Source organism: Megalops cyprinoides, chromosome 2 (genome assembly GCF_013368585.1).
Source record: "Megalops cyprinoides isolate fMegCyp1 chromosome 2, fMegCyp1.pri, whole genome shotgun sequence".
Lineage (NCBI taxonomy): Eukaryota > Metazoa > Chordata > Actinopteri > Elopiformes > Megalopidae > Megalops > Megalops cyprinoides.
Genome location: NC_050584.1, coordinates 7,397,586 through 7,415,326, shown reverse-complemented (window position 1 = coordinate 7,415,326; position 17,741 = coordinate 7,397,586). Strand labels below are relative to the sequence as shown.

General features: G+C 40.9%; 1 protein-coding gene across 2 annotated transcripts in view; it reads right to left on the bottom strand.

Annotated features, from left to right (window-relative positions):
- nebl (nebulette) overlaps window positions 1–16,747 on the bottom strand; it is a 101,631-nt gene extending 84,884 nt beyond the window's left edge. For both annotated transcript variants that reach the window (XM_036555169.1, XM_036555161.1), the window contains exons 1-2: window positions 16,651–16,747; window positions 14,023–14,117 (exon numbers count right to left, since the gene is read on the bottom strand). In XM_036555169.1, the coding sequence (XP_036411062.1) occupies window positions 14,023–14,117; window positions 16,651–16,719 (164 nt within the window). In that variant the 5' untranslated portion in view covers window positions 16,720–16,747. The remainder of the gene's footprint in view (window positions 1–14,022; window positions 14,118–16,650) is intronic.
- Between the last annotated feature and the right edge of the window lie 994 nt (window positions 16,748–17,741).

Below are 17,741 nucleotides of genomic sequence, written 5' to 3'. Positions count from 1 at the left end.
ATCAGGTGTAGGGACATGGCACATTTCCCATGGGGATGTAGGGAAATGCAAGCACACACAAAAGACGTTAAATTCTTCCAGTAGAATGACGCATTGTTCAGCTTATCTACACGGTCAGGAGCAGATGCCTGGACAACATTAAAATGTGACTTTTCTGTGGTGGTATTTCGGTGAGGGATGGCAGCCACAGTTACTCCAGATACTTGCCATGTGGTGGTGTCAGTTCAGGGCCCACCAATCCACTGATGGACTTGTAGGAGCTGAAGCCTGGTAATTGACTAATATACCTGCAGGAGCTTGAGCTCAGCAACTGATTGAATGCTTCACTTGGAAGCTTACTGACACCTCGGGAAGAGAATGCAGCCACTTTACACTACACTAATTCATGTGTTAGCACAGCATTGTAGTACCACATTCTGTGGATATCAACTCTACATTAGAACCTTGATTTGTCAACAGTATCTACACATTCAGCTGAAACTAGGGATGCAATAAATGTTCTATTTGAGTTAATTAAAAATGCAAATGATAAAGCATGAGGTTTGATCCACTGACACAAATCAGTCCCAATTATCCCAGTATAAGAACTACAAGAACAGTGGAAACATCCTCACTTTTTAAGAAACACTAAAATGGAAGATATATGGTATGTGGTGTACCTGGTAAAAAAATAAATAAATAAAAACTTTCCCCCTTTAAACTACTCTTAGGTTTTCATTAAGTATTGCACAATGTATGTGCCTTGTACCTTGTGCCTACAATGCACCAAAAGCTATGCCAATAATCCATATATGCCACAAACTCTTTTGTCCTATTCCTCCAGCATAACACTGTCTTTTGGCACAAGCCAGGAAAAATGTACTACACCTGTAAATGATTTCTCATCTGTGTGTAGACATATTTTGTGCCAGGTGGCTTGCTTTCTAGGGTGTGATCACAGAAAAATATTGAGGATATATACTGTATTCTGTATTACAAGTATTCAAATAGTTGAGTTAATATTTTACAGGATATTCAAAGATCTATCTGTTCCACTGTAACAGCTGTATCTGAAACACTGATGCAAATTTACTCTCAAATCATGGAACACATTTACACAACTGAAGCACCTTGTTGAAGAGTACAAGAGTGCTATTAATAACCTATGCAATCCTAAAAATGACACATTATGAGCAGTATGGTAGTTCAAATTAATTTTACAGTTATCAATGGTTGGTACTTAGGTTGCACATGAAATGTCGGCCATATATAACTCCGCATGTCAAAAAAGTCCGGTAGCCATGGCAACAGCCTTCAACCACTTCTGTCTCAACCCTGAGAAAGCATCAACGGGAGTTCCTCTCTGAGAGGAACTATTTTGGAAGCACATTTATTGCTGAGGGGTGGAGCGGAGTGGGGCGGCTCTGAATCGCTTTCATGTCTCTCCACACTCGAAACCCCTTTTCCCAGCTTGACCGGACACACACTTGGCTGGTTTAAGAGAGTAGAAATAAGCGTAAACTCTTTTCTTCTCCCACACCTTGCACTCTCATTTTCAGAGCATTTGTATCTGGTAAAAATGAATACAGCTAACAGTGATGGGCTCTTCTGTCATTAAACAGAGTCTCATTAGATAATAAGCATTTACACAATCAAGCAAAACAAAGCCAAGCTACATTTGCTTTACAGAAAAGCAAAGACAGACAGGACCCAAGCAGGATTCCTGATTTATGCCTACGCCTACCCTCAAACGGTCTTACCAGTATATGCCACTCAGTCTATGCCTGTTGGTACCGTAAGATGGATCTTCATGTGTGCATCAAAGTGCTGTTAGGCTCCCAGTTCCAAATCCGGACTTTGATCATTTGGGACGACCTATGGGGACCTATGGCCTGACTAAAGCGTGCTCTGCAGGGCCAAGTCGAGAGTTTAACCCTGCTCTGTGTGACTCCCACATGTGAGAAATTAATAGCCTCGGGCCAGATGGCTTTCAGAAGTCCGTGAGCATGCGTCAGTCAGATGAAGGCACAGCAGGCCCATAGGACTGTAGTCTGATGCAGTAACAGCCATCACTGCCACAATACCCTCTCATGCACATCATGCTGTTCCCACACATTGTCTTATAAGTATGCGTGAAGCCTTTTGTTACTCTGCAGTGCCGCATTATTTATTTGCTTGGCAAATGCCCTCGTGCAGGATGGCTTACATAACATGAATTTTGGATGGTCTCCATTTATCCAGCTGGATGATCACTGGAGCAATCCAAGGCTCTTGCTTACAGCTATGGCATCACTGCCCTACCTGAGATTAAAACCTACAGCCACCCTTGCCCAGTCTGCTAAACAACCGCATTATTATTCTATCTGTTCTTCCTTTCCTCCATCAACATCGGGGCAGAAGGACAGAGAGGAGGATGGGAGACTCAGAATGATCAACACAATTTACTTGATTGTTAAGGAATTCACAGCCCCGTGCAGCAGCTGCTGTGACGAGCTAGAATGCTGGGCACTGTATGATGAAGGGTGACCACAGAGGACTAGTGCATACATTTCATTGGTGATATTCTCTAATGTACGTTCCAGTTCAAAATATCCCATTACACATCTACAAATTAGACTCAAATCTATACCAGCATCACCTAAGCAGGGGCATACAGGTGCCAGAAAACACATCTCTACCGAAACATTAAAAGCCATTATAAAAGTCAAAAGGTCCATGAGAAGCCAGCCAAAAGCTGTGTAATTTTCTTGAATCTGTCATGATGGGTTGGTAAAAACATTATAGACAGACCATGGCATTATAAAGTGGGGGTCCTAATTGGTAGCCAGGTACAGCAGGTGAGCATTGACAAAGCTGCTGTTATTGGTGCACCTGTTTTCACATCAGATGGGAAGCTAAGGTGGGGCCCGAGGTGCTGAGACAGCAACATCACCTAAGGGCCTGGCTCTGTGTCTCCCCACACAACCTAAAGGCACAGTACTGGGGCTGGGGGCAATCCGTCAACACCCACTCAGCACTGCCGTCAGCAAGCTTTGCCCTCAGGATACGTGATATGTGAGCATTATGATATGTTTGGGGTAAAATATTACAGAAAAAATCTCCATCTTTAGCTTAAGATTCCAAAAACACCTACAGCAACTCGTTAGTGGTTACTGTATGGCTATTACCTACAGCCCCCTCACCTGGTGCCTAAGCCCACACATACACTTATAAAACATACACTTATAAAATATGGCTTGTGAAGAATAGCTACTTAAACTACTTGTTGTACAGTTTAGTTCATTTGTCTAGGTTTCACAAAATATACCTACCAGCTATATCAAATTTGTTTGCCATTTGTTTGTTTGACACAAATAATCAGGACTTCAGGATTATGAGACATATTTCACATCAGAGGTAATTGTATATGCTAAAATGCTTTGCTTAATTATGCAAAACATTATTAAATTTACTTCAGCAGCTTATATTTGTGTGTGTTGTTAATTCCCTGAAACACAAATCCCTCTGCCCATGGAAATGCTAATTAGGTATTAACAACCCATCCATACAATCCGAGCTCAAGCAACTTGATTTCCATCATTTAAGAATTTGGTTATCATAGCATTGACGGCCTAAATATAAACCACGGCCTTTCAAACTGTTTCTATTTAAAAACTATAACATCCTGTGTGTGTTCCGGACCATTTATCACTGTGTAGATAGCGAAGTCTTTCAATGTGCTATCTGAGCATACAGTGTATTGTTCTGCAACTGTATTATGCTGATGTTGGTAGGAGACACTCCCAGCACTGTGCTGGTCTTATTCTTGGTTTATCTGCTTTCCGGACGGAAAGGTTCTCTGATGTCAGAGATGAGGACAGGTCATTCAGCACACCATGGCAACAGACAAAAGGGAGGTCCTCTTGTTTGGCTGCCAGTAGAGGATGGCATGAACACCACACCCAACCCTCCTCTGTCCCTCAAGGCCAACTCACACACTCTCCCCCATCACTATATTCAAGCCATTACTTGAAATATCTATTCTGATGGATGTTAAATGGTTATGCTGTTTTTGTTGCAATTTACTCTGTTCCTGTTTTGTGTTTTTCTCTGTATGCCTTAGTGTGTGCAGATTATGCGAATGTTCACGCATGTGCATGGATGTGTGCATGCACATGTGTGTGTACACATTTGTGAGTAGCACCTGGGACTACTCCTGACCTTTACAATGATCACACACCAAAATCCATGATTATAACAACTGAAATTTCATCATGATTTCATCTCTGGTTTTGTTTTTTTTTTTCCAAATTACCTCAACCCCACCTCTTTACAGGAGGCCTTCCCAAGACTGCAGGTACCACTGATGCCCATTTTATTCACTTTATTCACACTCACATAAATTTAGATATACACTTGTGTTAGCATGCCTGTTTCTGTAATAGTCACCTGCTAGATTGCTATATTGACGGTGCCATTTATCTATAGGAATAACACCTGCCAAAGGCTTGAACTGATATTGATTCTGAAGTATTTGCACTATCCAAGTAAATTTCTCTCTACAAAAAGCATTCATCTAATGTATTGGTAAGTAGGCTTTTCTGAACAGTTTTATAATCTAAAAGGCACACTGAATAAATAAAGTATGTATTATCTGTCTTGTTAAACAGGTTACAACTCAACCCCCTGTCAAGTTCACGAACGACAGCTGTCTAAAGTGTGTTAGAAGCAGATTACTGCGCTGGTCTCCCTGTCCATCGCTGCTGCAGAACAACAGTTCCTTTCTTTCCCAAAGAGGGCCCCTCACTGATCGAGTGACAGCATGCCTTCTGAGCATGTGCCATATTGTTATGTCACTAAAAAGGGTCAACAGCATTACTTGTAGCTGTCACACTTGTAAAAGATGTCACATGACATCTGTCAGTCAGACTGCATTCTCTCCCAGGCATCTCTTTTCACTGAGGCTGGAACACTTCAGAGGAAGACATGAAACGTGAGGACCAAACACAGGCCACTACTAACCGCTGTGTTAGTAAAGCTTCTACAACAATAAAAAGTAAATACTTCTAGTGTCAGCTATTTGTTTACATGTACATGTTTACATGTGTGGTTCTTTTTGGGGGCTCTATTCATTCAAACAATCAGAAGCAGCTTTTCACATGACACACATTACTGTTCAACAATGTGGTGTGGTGACATGGCTGAAACACAACGGGGCTGATAATCCCAACAATTCCAAAGAGCCATGTTCCATGGTCGCTATTCCGCGGGTCTCCCATCGAGGTCAACATCTCTTCCGCTAGACCGGCCACAGGGAAACGTCATGTGTGGCTCTGCTGTCCGGAATCATGTCAGCTTCAGCGAAGCCTGCTGTCTTCCCTCGTGGGTAAGCGTGAGCTCACAATTCTGACCCCAGCATGCTCCACAGCCTCCACCTCTGACTGGGACAACACATGTTGCCAGGGGCCCTTTTCCACAACAAAGCTGCGCCACTATGCTTTATTTCCAATGACAGCCCTCCTTCGGTTGTTCTTCATTTCCATTTACCATTTTGCTCTCCTGCCCCAGGTGTCCCCTTTTTAGATGCACTAAATGTGGCCTTCCGCCTTTCAGCATTTCTGCCTTGCACCAGTTTTGTGTTTTAAACACCACTATGTTTGCAAGTGGCTGCTGCATAAAATATACAGCAAATACAGTACATGGCTTACAGTTAGAGGGTGAGAAGCAAATGTAAAGTATATGCAATGCAGTGCACACACAATGCTGTGTGCGCAGTGAACTCAAATACCAAACACAGCCGGTCATTTCTTGCGCAGCTCACAAATGCCATCATTGAAATTAAATGCGATCTAATCCCGTCAACCTTTCCATCTGAAATTTGTTAGCCGGGACAATGTGTAACTTTAATAGACGCCAATGTGATTAAAAGCAAAGCTGGTATTTTTAATAGATTAATTTATTCATAGCTAAGGGGTTAAGAGGTTAAAATACAGATGACCTCTGAATAATGTGCTAATCCTCATCTTGCCTTTTAAATTCACAGCACCTTTACAGTGTTTCTGATATTCTGCTTGAAAGCAGCCAGGATTACATCTGAAGAACTGGCACTTTCAACGGCCACCTTGCAAAGTTACCGTCTACCCTTCAAAAATCCATCATTTTTCATGATGTCATCCATCCCATGCGGTGTCCTTTATAGGAATGGACTTTCTTTATCTTCACAGACAATTATGATTGGTTTAGCTTTTTCTTTCTTTTCTTTTGAAATATTGGCTGTCTTGTAGTGTTTTCTGTTAAACCCAACCACGTATCAATTTTGCTTAAATTCATTTAACACTAAACAAGCAAAGTTGAGCGATACTGGATTAAACAGGGTCTATTACAACATTGGAACAGACAATTTGCAATTGTTCATTGTTGTCCATTTTATTCTATAACATAGCAATTTATGTAGATTGCTTTATTTGTATAAATGACAACTTTATGTATTTATGTATGTATTTCATAAAAAAAAATTAATTATCTTATGATTATTTTTCTTACAATTGTTGTTCAAAGTTAAGAGCAAAGCAGACTGCAGGGCCCCAGTTGCACTTGGAAATTAGCCACAATCAGATAAAAAACGACCAGCAACATACAGTTCCCGGTGTGTCAATTTTCCTCTATTTGAAATTAGGGCTGGGTGATATGGCAAAAAATTTGATCACAATATTTTTTTCCATATTGATCAATATCGATATTTATCACGATATGCATGGGTTAAAGATCTCCGGCCCACGCGATAAATGGCGATAGGCTTGGTTAGATGAAAATGGTAATGACGGACAAACGTTCGGTGTATGTTGTCACAAATTAAACGAGCCCGGGAGCTGCTTTGCACCGTGTGTTCGAAAAAAATACAGTATGGGACAAGCGGCAAAAGGTATTGTCTCGGCACGATACAGATCCCTCACACAAAGCAGCTGTTCGGACTCTTCGATATATGTCAACGTTACCGGGAGCTGTGGCCACTACCTGCTGCCGCTTCATCCATCCAAGACCGCGTGTGCAATCATTAAGTCCGCATTTATAGCGGAACATGACCTGTCTTTCAGGATAGCGCCAGCGCTAGCTGACCTGTGCAAGGGCAATCACAGGACAGAACTGCACTCTCCTAACTCAGCGTGTCAAATACACAGGCCAGCTACCTATCCACTCACGACATTGCCTGTCACATTAGGCAATGTTTAGCGCACAAGCTGTCAAAACAGATGTTTTCACTGAACGTTGACGAGTCCACAAACCGCAACATGGACGGAATTTTCAATGTAACGCGAGTTCACTTTCACTGTCGCTTTTGTGGCCCTCGCTGGTTCCACTTAATTTTTTCCTCGTTTCCAGAGCTTTCTTCACCGCTGGCAGCTCAAACAATGCTTTGCAGTAGGAAATGGGCGTATACTTTGCAAGCCACAAACTGCAGACTGACTGGCTGTTATCGCTGTTTTATTTCTGCTGTGTGATAGGCTGTTAGATCTGTCCATATCGAGTAAAAATGTCCAAAGCTTATCATCGTTATCGACATAAATTTTATCGCGATCCCGTTTCCAGATGGTTTTATCGCCCAGCCCTATTTGAAATCACCTTTTCTCCTTCCCTTTCCACATTCCACAAAAACAGACAAATCAGTGTACGGCTTTCACTCTCATACCATTAGCTGCTTTTGTGTTGACTGAAGACTTTAATGAGGGCTCAAGCCATCCTGATTTCAAGTTGGCTAAATCACTCCCACCAGCACTTATTTATTCAGTGGATATCCAGCCACTTTCATATTAAGAACCTCACAAAAACATGAATACACGTTAGAATATATGAAATAATACTCGAGGAATGTTTTTTTAATGTATGTCAAAATCCATTTTACAAACATTGTATCTTATGTCAAATTTTGTGATGTGTGTTTATTTGCAAACCATCTAATTTCTAACAACCATCAGAAAGCTCAGGGATTGTCAATACAGTTTTATAGTAAATACAGTTTTTTAAAAACATTCCTTTTGCATTAGTTGATATATTAACATAGATTACCTTAGCAAGGCCAATGAAATACATCCCTAACGATGCTGCCAATTTACCAGACATAAAAACTAACAGAAGGAGAAAAATTCTGCAAAAATCAAATCACTTATTTTAAAACATCATAAAACCAGACCAGCATTTCAAGAGGTAAAGCACAGATAAACCCATGAAAAGTACACCTGCTCTGCATTGATTCACAGGGTAAACAGATGTGGTTTATTAACCAATAGCTTGCCTACAACAATTAGACAATTACAAATGTAATCAACTGTTTTTCAGCAAAGCCAATGAAGTGAGATCTGTTGTAGTAAATCGAAAGACAAACAAGGATTCGTAAACACATTTAATACAAACTTTTAACTAAAAGAAAACATATTAGTAATATAACTCAGTTTTGATGGGACAGGTGAAGGCTTTGCACAACTATGCACAAATTTTGATTTCACCGAGGAGATATTGTGATCTATTGCTAGTGGCAGATCAATATTCACTTGCTTAGTTTGTTCTAGATTTGTTTATTCTTTCATTTTGTCCCAAAGGTAGATACAGCATTTGTTGATAAGAATCCAGCATGTATTATAATCTGGGTTTTTAACTGCCAGGATGTGTTGGATTTTGCCTCATATGTGCCTGGAACATATTATGGCATCTTTATACAATTATTAAAGTAGTCTCTTAATACTCTAGTAAAAGAGTTTTCAGCCATTTCATTTCGTTTACATTTTGGCTACATTTATTTTGAAATACTAATCAGTAAATGATCTACTTTACATAAGATTTGTTCAAGAGAGGCTGTATTACAAATTATAATAGGCAAAATCAAAAACAGTGAGCTGTAAAATTTAAAAAAAAGCTCCTTCAGTCAAACAATACAAACACAGGAACCACACGAATTCAGAAACATAACATCTCGTATTTACTCCAAGGACATCCTAATTAATCTGACCACATTCCGCATTAACACAGTCTGTGTAACTGCACGGAGAAAAACTGCACTAAATAACACCAGCAACGCCGACAGGTCAAAAGTTCAGCCTTCGCAGCATTACTCGGACTGAGCGGTCACATTTCCAAACTACGTGCCCCACTTCAGGCACTTTCACTCCAGCCAGCAGCACACAGAGCCAGCAGAAAAGCAAGAATGAACACTTCATCTTTCCTGACACGTAATTGACCTTGCCTTTTCCCCAGCCCTCCTGCTGACATGAAACACCGTCTCGTAATCTCCGATGAAGTCCTCTGAATGCTTAACACAACGGAACGTGGATTAAATCGAGTTTTGCCGGCTGACCACTCCTGGAATTGCACTGTGCAGGCACATGCCTGCTGCTTCCTAAGGTGACCACCAACAGGGAGCTACACCCACCTTCTTTGCACGAGGAGGCAGGCACTGCAGTTACGTCTGAAGCTAGTATTCCACTTTAGTCAATCCTGATAGAACTGAATGATGCAGCAGTTCCTTGTTGTCATAAACACCAGTCCAATTAACAGGAAGGTTCAACTGCAGTGGTCTTAGCAGAAGTTTAAACAAGGAGTAAAAACCACTAGACTGCTTTTTTTAACATCATTTCAAGGTAATATCATGATTATTGTTACTATTCTTTTGCTTTCCACTGGTGGAACAAGCAACTGATTAAGCATAGGTTTAAGCAGAGCGAAACAATGTGTTTACTCATACATAATTAACCTGTAATATAGCCTATTGTTTTTATGTGTGTGCCTTGTGTTCAGATGAACCTTTACTACTTCACCACAAGACGTTTCCTTCTACAGGATCTATTGTTCTTTTCTAGAAAGACTTTGTTTAGCTGACTCTCATACCTTTGGTACCAGATGGCAACAATACACAGTATGATAGGAATACATTGCAAAATCAGATGGTACTAGCCACTTATTGGGATGTATTTGTCTGTATGTGGATTGCATCTGCTGTCATAAAAACACAACAGAAAAACACCTTCCAGAAGAATGAGTGTGTCCTAATTTCTCACTGAAACAAAATTGTTAAAAATTAATGGTGTGAGAGAGCCAGGGCACAGCCTTTCATTGGCCTTTAGCAGTGTGTGACATGCATGGCCTCGTCTGCACCAGCTTTAATTAAGGACACTTTGGAGAACATTTTCAACAATAAGAATTTAATGTCCGTAAAAAAATCACATTATTGGCCTAACTATGGACTAGTCTCTACTGATGTAAGTTTTCATGCTCCAAGCAGACTAAAAGACTGCTATTACTCAGGTCCTTTGTAAGTTTCCTACTCCAATGAGACCACAAAAATGCTAGAACTGTTGCCTTTAGTAAGTTCCTTACTGCAAGAAGACCACAAGGCTGCTGTAACTACTATCTTTTCTAAGTTCTCCTACTCCATAGAGACCACAGTGCAGCTGTTATGCAGTAGGCTGGTAGAGAACACCCACTCACAGCGATAACTGATGCCCCAGGACAGACTATCATCATCAGTCGACCCATTCTCCTTCATCTTTACCTTACCTGGCTATGCACAAAACCCCTACAGTAAGAGGGTTAGACCAATAAGGTTCAACCAAAATAGCAGATTTTGTCTGCTTCTGGTCTCCGGATGACAGCAAGGTATAAGGTCCACTAGGACCCTTCTGAGGACCTAGGGGGCATCTTCTATATCCCAAAAGTTTCAAACAAAGCAAACACACGTGAGACAGCAGAAGAAGGAGGTAGAAAATGAACTGCAAAACAAAAAGAAAGGAAAGAGAGAGCCGTCAGGGACCTGAACGTGGGTGGAGGATGGGGGGGGGGGGGTGCAGTTCTGAGATCGAAGAACACTAGCGAAGCTCTGATAATTTGCTTTATATTATCCTCTCATGTTTTTCCTTTCATCTTCAAGGGATTAAGGAAAGGTTTCTCTGAACCTGGACTGCAGAGGGGTGGAAGTGTAGAAGTCTCCAGCAAAACAATAACCTTGGCATGAACCCCCACACCAGGTCTGGTGACATCATAGAACCTTCTTCCAAACTGCACAGCAAAACCAGTTCACTCTGATGCCAACACCGTGCCCCCCCCCCAACTTCCTATCTACTAAGGCATATTTGCTGAGTATGATCTCTACAGTTTCCTCATGTCTTTATTTACCTGTGACAGATACATCATGAGTTGGCCCTTTCAGACTCAAACTTAGACTATCATTTTGAACTGAATCTTGTCAGTAGAGCAAAAATCTAAAGACCGTCATACCAGACAGACAAGGAGATCTTAAAAGGTTTAACACTAAGCCAAAGGGAGATTTTCCTGCAGTGTGTGTGTAATGAATTAGAGGTTCAGAGCAATCTGGAGATAGTCTCTTCCTGCAACCATCAGGGCCCTGTGCAGTATATCACCACCAATCTCCTGCCAAAGAGGGAAATATATTTATAGTCCCTGCTGTATTTCTTCTCTTATAAGCTGACAAAACCACAATAATGACTTTTAAATTGCATCCAGAAAACTGTAATGAAAGGTTACCCAGTTGTGATCTGCAAGCTTTTAAAATGGCTACAAGATGAAACAAGATATTACTAAGACTACAACGGTATCAATTACTACTCTGTGAGGGGTAATTATTCTGTTATCTTTATGGTCACTGCCATTTATCCCAAGAATCCATTACGTTAATATCAGAGGGGAAGAGAGGAGAAGAGAGGGATGGTGTAGGATACATTTTCAGCGTTGCCTGAAGAGTGACCTTTCGTAGGTAATCGTTTATCTTCTGTTTTCTGAATGTACGCATCTCTGATTAAGTAAGGGGATGCCAGGGGATGCCCTGCAGTTTGTAGCCCTATAGGTTTAACTAGCTGCAGGCCTATGTATGCAGGCCATCAACAGCCATCCAACATTGTTTATAAGGCAATCATCTTGTCAGCCTCGGGAAACCACTAGAAGCAGCCCATGATAAATGAGGACTTGTACAGTCAGTAAACATGTACATGATGGCCTAAACAGTGAGAAGTAAATGCACAAAGGTATTGATTTTAGGTTGAGTAAACAATAATTTAGTTACAAGTTATGTTTACCAGTATTAAATCAAGCATTAGCATAAAGCAATCATTATAAAAGTAATCAAACATCCATCATTAGAATTAAAGTAACTGGGAAACTTTTAACAAAGTCATCGAATGCAAACTCAGCCATAAGCAGCTTTTGATAGCTCAACCACTGTAAATTTTACTCTAATAGTTTAATCTTGTGCAGCTTATTGGTGCCCAATATGATAAGAATTAATATCTTTTTTTCCAAAGGGATATTATGACCAGAGAGTAGCTTGAAAAAGACTAATTTTTTAAGATTCCAGTAAGGCACTAAACAATACTGTCACATTGAAAATGAGCTCTAAGGGATTTATTTGCATATAGGGCTGTTTATCGCCAAGGTCTGACCGTTGCCTGGTCGTAGTGTGAAAGGGAAAATTTGAGGGGAGTTAAGAGTATCATTTTTACAATGAGACAGACGAGCTACAGATTGAGCTGGTGTGGGATGACCCAACGCTTATGTAAATTACTCCAAAACATTCCACAGTATGTGAATCATTACTAATAAACTCCAAGGTAAAGTCCCAATAGTAATTATGGAGTACAGTTATCTATGACAAGACATGACATAGTGAACATAAAAACCTATGTAAGCTGTTCTGAGTATGTGTGTGTGTGCGCGTGTATATGTGTGTATGTGTGTGAGCGCGCGCAGTCAGTACAGCAAAGTTACAGTTAAGAGTTTTCTTGAAATATTACAAAAAAGACCAGCTGAAAGCATCTGACAGATTCTAAAATTGCTCAGATCAAAAATCTCTACTGTGATTATATTTTGAGAGGCTAAAACATTTGTAATGTTGGTTGATATAAGACTGCAATTTGAAATCTTCTATATACATCAAACTAACTTTCATCATCCGCCTGAGATATGAAACGCCTAGCCTACTGCAGCAATGAATATAAGAAAATGTGGCTGAAGATACAAATCAACACATGTATGTCAAGTGCACTGCAGAGAAAATTTAACACAAAACAGCCAGCAGACATGAAAATCAGAAACTCACACAGCTGTGGGAGAGAAAGATGTAGCTTCCTTTCTCATATGCATACTGCTCTTACAAGCTTCCATCTGCAATGCTGTGACATGCACAACAAAAGCAAATCTGACATATATATATATAAGGGCTGGGCGATACAGCCATTGTGATATATCGAATAGCTATTTTTAGTGCAATAACAGCTATCCCCGGCATGCGGCGTTAGATTTCTTCCTGTACTGTTTTCGCTTTAGTCATACCTGATGCAGGAGCACACCTCCAGTTTTCCAAGGTCATGTGAAATGCTTCCGAGGGAAAAAAATGCCACTCAAGTCATATCTATTCAATGTTGATATCACAGCAACAGCCCTATGCTGCTTCCATGTGGTAGATAGAAACACATGGCTACAAAGACAAAGAGTGAAAACATATGCTATGTGTTTTTCAAAGCTAATAGGTACGTTAACCAACATATAGACACAAGTGATATTTTTTCTGCCCCGAAAGCATTTCACTGAACTTTGGAGGTGTGCTCCCGCATCAGGTATAACTAAAGGGAAAAAAACACAAGAAGAAACCTAATGCCACATACCGGGGATAGCTATCGATATATCGCGATGGCTGTATCACCCAGCCCTACTACTGTTCAATGGTCATGGGACATGGGACCAGTCAGTTTGACAGATCATGTACTTTGCTAACTCTGACTCATTGGCCCAAAATCTTTGACTCTCACAATAATTTGCTGTATCATTGTACATGCCATAAATACCACTGCAGAGTCCTACGGATTCAGCAGTCCCTTCTTGGTCAGCAGACAGGAATATCCTCTTTAATGCTTTTGTTTCTCACTATCTCCACCATTCTATTTAAACAGACACAAGTGTGATGGGGGGGGGGGGGGGGGGGGGGTGCTATTTCACTTCACTCAGCAAACGCCCTAAAATGCAAGCACACCTCTGCAAGACTGCTAGGCACTCCAGAACATATCTTACGCATTGCAATAGGGTTTCTTCTCATAGCCTTTGTAGTTCTTCATGTTGAGAGTCATTTTGCACACCTCACAGTGGAAGCATCCTTTATGCCAGTTCTGAAATAGAAAATAAACACAATGCTCTTAAACAGCCAAGACTGCCATAACAGATACAAAGGATTTCTCCATTTAAAAACTTCATGGATTTATCCAGTAACTTTCAAAGTTTCCATTTTTTCACTTCTGGTTTGCTTAAACAATTAGCTACTTCAGTCTGAATCATTCTCCGCACGTTAAGTGTAACAGGCAACACATTGTTTATTGTGACCCCATATTGCTCATCAAAAGTAAAACAGCAACCATGAAGGCTGTTAGATGACCCATAAAAAATCTGCAAACAGTTGAACACCATCTAGTATATTGACAGCCCCACTATCTTGATGGCAGCTGCAAAATTATGTAAGAGGTTCCTAAAGCTACAGAGGTATGTTCGCTTTCAATGTAATGGACAATGCTGTTAAGACTGGTTACCAACTCTAATTTACTGTTTTTGTGCATTTTTATCTGTCATTAAAGAGTGCTGCAACATGGTCATTTTAGTACCAGCTCAAGTCCCACAATGCCCCTCTTCCTAAGAGTCCTGCCTCAGTCATGTGCTTCAGGCTGGTGTCATAATGCAGAATAGGCAAAGGAACCCACAGCCACTGAGGATCCATTATAATACATGAGGAGGTCCTCCAGATTGCATCCATTACACTGAAAGCTTCCTCAGTCCCCAGGGAGCAAAGTCAGCCCTCTCACCTACCACAGCTGATATTAAATGTGCTACAGGAGCTGTAGCATAGTCTCTGCACCGTTACAGAAACTTCAGCGTGCTGCCCCACCTTCCCTATAGTGTGGCCTATCTTCTAAAAGGAAAAATACATACGCAAGCATGGTCAGGCAGCGAACACTTGTCAGCCCAACCCTTCTGGTAGTAGACAGTTTTCTCCACTCTCACAATAGACATATAGTCTGCACTTTGGCAATTTTGTTACAACAGCACTGGTTCATCCCGCAGAGGTAAATCTGAACTGAGCTGTAACCTACTCCTAATTGCAATTGTGTCTATGAGTAGACAAATCCAAAATCACTTTTACTCCCTATACATAAACAGGGAGACACCCAGTCTGTATTTGAAATCCATCCAAAGTGCCCTACTCCCCGCAGCAACACAAATTAGTGCTTAGCTAGTGAGCACTTACTGTGATGTCACCAACTGGTGGCTGAATGCTGAAAGACCAACATCTTGAGGGGAGTGTGGGTCAAGGGAATGACTTGGACAGCCTGTCATTACATTACTCTCACCTTAAGTAAGGTCATGTTCCCTTCTGGTAAGCTATTCAAGGGATTACACCATACTGATCTGTCAGGACTTCACACAAAACCTTTCAGAACTCCTGTTCCTTCCATCTCTACCCTCCTGTCCTCCAACTTTTCATTTAAGCTCTTCTGTGTCTGTCCAGTTGTTGTGAAGCGCATATTAGCTTGACAAAGAGGCAAGACAACGTGGGAGGGAGCACTTTGAATGAGACCGAGCTCTCCTCATTCAGAAGCTGATTGTCATTTCCGTTGATAAACAAGAAGACGAGGGCGCATCCGATGTAACAAGCCTGTTTAAGCAGGCAGCAGAAATAATCTCAACACAGAAGGAAATCTTAATGGTCTATATTCATCATATTAGAGTTATTCATAAGATTATGGATGCCTGTGAAACAGAGCGAAAAGTCACTCATGACTCGTGACCGATCAGCCTTTACAAAGTGCTGGACGCTCGCCAATCTTGTGGTCGTTTGTTTTTCACGCATGATTGCCATCTTCTTTTACTGTCACCAGCAATGCTTAACCGTGGGGTTACCATCACGCTCCATCTCCATATGTTTTTTTTTTCATTAGACGAAGAAACGCTTGCAGAAATAGCGACAGCTCTATAAATCATTAAAATTCAGTATTATGTAATAAAGCTTATGCATTTTCGTGTCTTTGGGGTGCATGCTAGCGCGAGCTAACCTGCTTTCGCATTGCGTTCAACTGCCTGTTCACAGTGGAGTTGCAATTTCGTGATGTGACAAGATCAATATATAAAAAAAAGTCTCGTTACAGCGTCTTTTCGGCGTAGCTGCAAAGCGTAGAACGTATCACAGATAAACTATAAACAGGTACGTCTGTCTCCACAAGGGGTGGATTACCCCGCATCTATTAGGATAAATAAACTTACATTCACTTGAAATCCACACTACTATCCAAGGTAGTTACTTACACAGTGTACACAAAGAGTATGTTGTCAGCAACACGACTAGAACCTGTGTTGCAGATAACTAACATCAAGCAGACAATAGCTGTTTTGACAGTGTTCATTTCAGAACTTTTAATATGTTTGTATTATGCAAAAATCTAAACAATGATGTTTACCATTGAACAGAATACTACGTTTACAGATTTTAACTAGTTAAAAGTGAGTCATCAGTAACTAGCTTTTGTTATTTTTCAGAAAGTTGTATCATGCTATCTCATCCAGTGGCGTCCAACTAAGAGCAACGTACTGGGATGCCAATAAAATTGTATTAAAAATACATTTTACTGTCGTTAATACACGTAAGACTTCACTCACCTTATCCAGACAGTTCACTTTCTCGGTCGGGTAGACAATTTTCCCACAACGAGCACATGGAGGGTTCATTTTGAATTAGCTTGATGTTTGGATCTAATTTCCTTGATGGTCAAGTTCTCGGCAAACAATTCGATTTTGGATTGCGGCGATGTGGGTGAACCGCTTCACATCCCGAGCTCAAACGAAATAACAGACACAGAACGATGCGGCACAACAGTGAAAGTATCCTAATGATGCAGCGATGGAGATTCTGTCAGGCTAGCATCGATGTCGCAACTCAAGTACGCAGACTGGTGTCTCTGTGACACAGCACCTGAAACCGGCTGAAGGTTTCAGCGACGCTACAGCGCCAAGAAAGACCCGCTCGGCGCAGGGTTGAGCTGAAGCTGCTGTAGAGAGAGACCGCTGAGCGCGTAGTGTATCATAAGGGACACATGACGAATCTCTTAGCAACATCGTTTCAGCGGATACCTGCGAACGCCGAGGAACATGCCATAATGGGGGGGACTCCACGGCTCCTGCTTTTTATATTTAATCTTTTTTAAGATGTCCAAGTAATCCAAGTAATATAGGACATTATTTTTCTCAGTATTTCAAATCATTTCAAATTTAATCTTTTAAATAAGCCCGTAGGCTTCTTTTTTTTTAGTTTTAACTGTTATCTGTATGTTCTTGACTGTATGACCTGATGTTGCGATTACGGTATTTCGTTCTAGGTGAATTCATGTGGCGTGACCTTGGGTTTTACAAAGCAGCTATAAAAATGCAATGCATTTTTATTATTACTTAATAAACACTACATAGCTACCCCTCTATTAAAGCTAAGGAAAGTGTGAAATCCTACTGCCTGTAAGTATAAAGATGTAGACTACAATGCTAGCAATATTACACATTATTGTCAGTGATAAAACACTAATTACTATCATGCAAGGCCACGTGTGCAGTGAAGTGTAAAGTCACATGAGCATGATGCTGTTGACTAGGCCTCTAGCTTACCCATGATGGGTCATTTGTGGACATGGTATGGGCTTGTACCCTGTTTACAGAGCCATGAGATCAATACATCAGAATGCATCTCTTACTTTTGGGGC